Source organism: Microtus ochrogaster, chromosome 4, assembly GCF_000317375.1.
Source record: "Microtus ochrogaster isolate Prairie Vole_2 chromosome 4, MicOch1.0, whole genome shotgun sequence".
NCBI classification, from domain to species: Eukaryota; Metazoa; Chordata; class Mammalia; order Rodentia; family Cricetidae; genus Microtus; species Microtus ochrogaster.
Window position 1 is genome coordinate 69,774,663 of NC_022011.1, and position 4,788 is coordinate 69,779,450.

General features: G+C 43.3%; 1 protein-coding gene across 1 annotated transcript in view; it reads right to left on the bottom strand.

Annotated features, from left to right (window-relative positions):
• The window catches only part of Cytip (cytohesin 1 interacting protein), a 31,399-nt gene that overhangs the window by 5,928 nt on the left and 20,683 nt on the right, over positions 1–4,788 (bottom strand). The window contains exon 7 of the mRNA XM_005346428.1: positions 1,235–1,301. Within this exon, the coding sequence (XP_005346485.1) occupies positions 1,235–1,301 (67 nt within the window). The remainder of the gene's footprint in view (positions 1–1,234; positions 1,302–4,788) is intronic.

A 4,788-nucleotide genomic window follows, 5' to 3' on the forward strand; every position in this document is an offset into this window, starting at 1 on the left:
GGTGATCTGTAAGTTTTTTTCCCCTTTAAATAAATACTACCCTATTAATTATAATTCCAAACTGCTGTGGCATCGTTTGTGACTTACGTCTACAGATAGAGAGGGGAGAGGTCACTGGAAACCCTGATCCATGGTCACTAGTCAAAACTACATAAGGGTGAGAACTTCAGTGTACTTTACATGGTGGGGTAACTACAGCTAAGAGGAGCCTACCATAAGCTTCCAAGAGCTAGAAGGAAGGAAGGAAGGGAGGGAGGGAGGGAGGGAGGGAGGGAGGAAGGAAGGAAGGAAGGAAGGAAGGTGTCTGAGGAGTTAGTTTATTTAGACTTAAACGTCATGTAATATCCACATCACAGCACATCACATGATATCTATCACCAGATACAATTTGTTTGGTTTTATGACTTGGTTTTAAGCAATTTTTAGATGGCAGCTTTTTCTGCAAAGTATTACAATTTGAACAAATATTCCAGGAGCTAATTAGAGGTTAGGGCAGAGTGTTTCTAAAGAAGAGTTGGCCTACATTCCAGCCATACAGCTAGTGACTTCAGGACATTACTTGTACAGAGACTTCCTTCCTGCCAGCTATGGTGGCTCATGCATGGGATTTCAGTGTTTGCGAGGCTGAAGCTTGAGGATGCTTGCTGGGGCTGCATCATGATCACCAGGCTATGCAGGGCTATAAGCAGGACACTGTCCCAACTGACCACCAAAAAAAGAAGTTTGCTTCCTCAAGTAACACAGCAAAGAGAAAAGCAGCTGACTAGATTCAACTCCTTGCTTCAACATGTATAGATAGCAAGTGTCTGTTACCAGCATAATAGTCTTATATGTCTGACGTGGTCCTGAGAGTCTCCGTATAAATGTAACCCATATAATTCTATCTATAAAAGATGTAGCTATGGCAGCTTTGAATAGCCTCAGCCAGAACACCAGGTAATGCTATCTGCAGCTCTTCTGGAATTATTGGTGACCTATGGCAAGTGTGTGTATTCCTATGTCCATACATGTTTTCACGTGCATATGCACTATGTGTGGAAGACTGTGGCTTGACTCACCATCCTCCAAACACATGGGTCACGCCAGTGTTCATCCCAGCAAAGCACAGACTAGTGTCCTTCATCTGTGCTAAGTAGACTTTTACTGTAATAGTGATCATCTTGAAATATTTGGAGGCAGAAATACAGAGAGGGTGTGATGAGAACGTGGTTTCCTGACAGGAAATTGAGCTTACCATGCAGCAGGCGCTGTTCCTGTAAGTGCAGAGACCTGAGCTCCACCCATTTTTTCTTCAAGGTTTGCTGTGAGAAAGACAGGGGAAAAACATTCTGAGTCTTGGGAAATCCCAAGGAGGCAAGGCAGTAGAGACATACAGCATGGCCAGCCACTCTGTTTCTTTAAAGACTTCTGTTGAATTACATAGGATATTAGAAATTCTGATTGCTCAGGGTTCAACAAGTATTCTCTTAAAGAATAAGGAAACCAATGAAGTTCATGTAGCTTTATTTCTAAAATATAGAACCAGATTGTTTTTCCACATGGATGATACAGATAACATGGAATAAAAAGCCCAGAGTCTTAGGGATGAAGAAGTGAACAGATGTAAAAGTTCATACCAACAACTAAAGATTAGTAAACGCTTAGTAAATACCACCATCAATCACAGTCTGGGCTCTGAAATAATTCTCTTATTAGACATCTACCTAGAACACACTTAAGCATTCTGACTTTATTGTTTGCTTTGCAATATCATTTCATGTAGCCCAGGTTAACCTTGACTCTTGATTTTACTATGTAGCTGAAGATGATATTGGAATTTGGATTCTCCTGCTTTCAATTCCCAAGTACATGCTCCACCATGCCATTTATGATGTTCTGGGGAGAAATTCCAAGACATGATGCTTGTTAAGCAAGCATTCTACCAACTGAACTGTTTCCCCAGCCTATACCCAGACTCTCTTTCCTTGGCTGCTGTGGCAAATGAAAAAAGTTACCCTCATGAGAATGAAGAGACCAGGAGAACAGGCACCCAGCACACAAGGCCTGGCCTGGTCCAGTCACAGAGCAGCCAAATCAATGGAAGTTAAAGCCAACTGGGAAGAAGCCATATGGACAGGCAGGTGTGACATGTTCACTCTGCTTCCTGTTTCCTGCCCCCTGCTTTACCCCTGCCTCTGGCATTTTAGGTCCCCACAGTAAGGCCAGCATGTGGGCACAGGTCACACTTGCTAAGGACGTTTGCCCACAAGAAAGATGGCCTAGTTGGAAAAGAGCAATACTTTGTACGCCATCACCTGGAGGGAGTAAATGAAGGTTAAAATAGAAAGATTATTTTGAATGTACATTTGAAAGGAAATGGGAGAAAGAGAAGAAAATAAAATCTCAAGAACATCATTAAATGAGCAAGCAGAGCAGGGGTCGCTCCTCCGTCTGGAGAACACTCAGTCTGTCTCACAGCAGCGTCTGAAGCAATTCTATGGCTGCCAATATTCAGTCAAATAGCAAAAGCAACTAAATGCTTAGCACAGTTCGTTTGGTTTTCCTTCTGCATCGTGATATCATTCTATAGTAGTCATGGAGGCTGGCAGCATCCGTCAAGGCTCTTGTCACGTCACAAGTCTAGAGTCATGAGAAGTCCAGAACCAGAGGCTCATGGAGCACAGGGCTGGCCAGAGCTACCATGTGTACCTACCCATGTCTTCTTTGCTAAAGGTATTTATCTCCTACAAGAGAATAGGCACAGGAGAGGAATAGGAACGGTCAAAACTCAAAACGCAAAGACAAAAATGTTATTTCTGTATTTACTTTGCAAAAGTACATGGTCAGAGCTTTCCAAATAGTTTATATTTGTGGCAGAAGGTTTTATGGTCACTGGTTTGCTGGTCTAACCTGATCATCTAAATGTGCCACCACTTATACCAAGAAAATACAAGTAGAGCAGAGATACCAAAGTGACTGTTTTCAATGTGAAACTGTTCTCTACTATCCTCAGGGTGATTTCTCTCTGTGTTACTGCTATCCCAGTCATACATTCAGAAAGATCTCGATTTTCTGTATCAGATGAGTGGTAAAGCATATGTGGATCTGGCCATAGGCTACCCCATGATGACCCTGGACCCATACATGGCAGGGAAGGAATAGATGAATATTGCTTAATGGATATATAAGAGAACAGCTTCCTAAAAACAACCCTCAGCTAACACACGTGGAGTCGGTTCCAGCTATGGCTCCAGTCTTTTTATTCTAGACAAGGCAAATAATGTTTCTCCTGGCCGCTTATCTTTTCACGGTAGTCTTGCAAATAATGTGCCATCAATGGTCATAATTTTGCTGTAGGATGGAAAATAAAATTTCACCGAAGCAAAGTATTTCTCTATGTATAGAACAGGTGTAATAAGTAGCAGAGATATATTCAAAGCTTGCTCTTTTAACTGTTTGTGCTAAGCATCTGAAGCATAGGTTAGGATAAAGGAAAGCCCTGAAAATATGACTCAGAAGGGACAACTTCTTGAGGAGAGAAGAGAATGGGGCTCTAAAGAGTCTTTGCAGCTTGAATGTTCATGTGCATGGAAAGCAAAATAAATGTCATCGAGTAGAGGGGAAGTCAGCCTGACTTTAGTTATAGGTTAGACAGTTATCTCTGCCTTGAGGGCTACACATCTCATCATTTAAGATCAGTTGTGAGACATAAATGCAGGATGGAAAACAGAAATGAACTTCAAGATACATCAAGCAGAAGCATCAAGAGTTAGCTAGGAATTTAGAGCCTGTGCTAATACGTGGTTTAAATGTGTCTATTTAACACAAAGAGCTCAGCCAAATCTCCTTCCTGACAAATGACCCCTGGCAGAGTATTAGGCACTAAGGAAAGGAGGCTGATAAAAGCTGCTAGCAGCTGGAGGCGCCTTAGGAGACAGGGACACAGCAATGTCTCATAACCTGAGCCACACAGTGCGTTTGCTTTCTGAGAGAGGTAGTCAAGCTGCCAGACCTGGCCCTGCAAGAGGAGCTTTGAAGCTCAGTGTGGAGGATATTGTACAATTGTCCCATGGAAATGAAGAAGCTGACACTCAACTCCAAAGAATCCTCAGATGTTCAATTACAGGAACGGCATGCTACTCAGTCTTAGGAATATTTTTTAGACTAGCCTCTCGGCCAAGGCAAATAATTCCTCCCGGGTGGCACCAGGAAAGTATGGCAAGGGGAAGAGAGAGAGAAAAGGGGAGACCACATGAAACCCGAAGACCACGTGTACATTCTCCAGTAGCCTGTGGGAATGATCCTGACCCTCTCAGGGAAGGGGGATCACAGCTTGGCAGGCTTTCTTGACCCTCCCTAGGGATGGGTCACTGCTTGACAGGCTTTCCCGGAGGTGGAGTCCGGACCAAAACAACTCCCAGGGGAGGGAGATTGAAACGGAACTTTCGGCCCAATATTCCAAAGATGTATGCCACGGGCCAGAATGAGGCCCCTGACTATAATATTCCAGACTCTTTATATAAGGGGGCGTTAGGGAGCTGGGGTGATGCTTTTGACCAAACACTAAAGACATGGATTTTCTCCAAGTAACAAAGAAACAGGCAGGATTCAAAACAGACACCAAGTAAGAATTTATAAATTCTTATTTAAAAAAATGAAAAAGTAAAACCAGTGTTCAGGGGGCTGGAGAGATGGCTCAGTGGTTAAGAGCACTGCCTGCTCTTCCAAAGGTCCTGAGTTCAATTCCCAGCAACCACATGGTGGCTCACAACCATCTGTAATGAGGTCTGGTGCCCTCTTCTGGCCTGC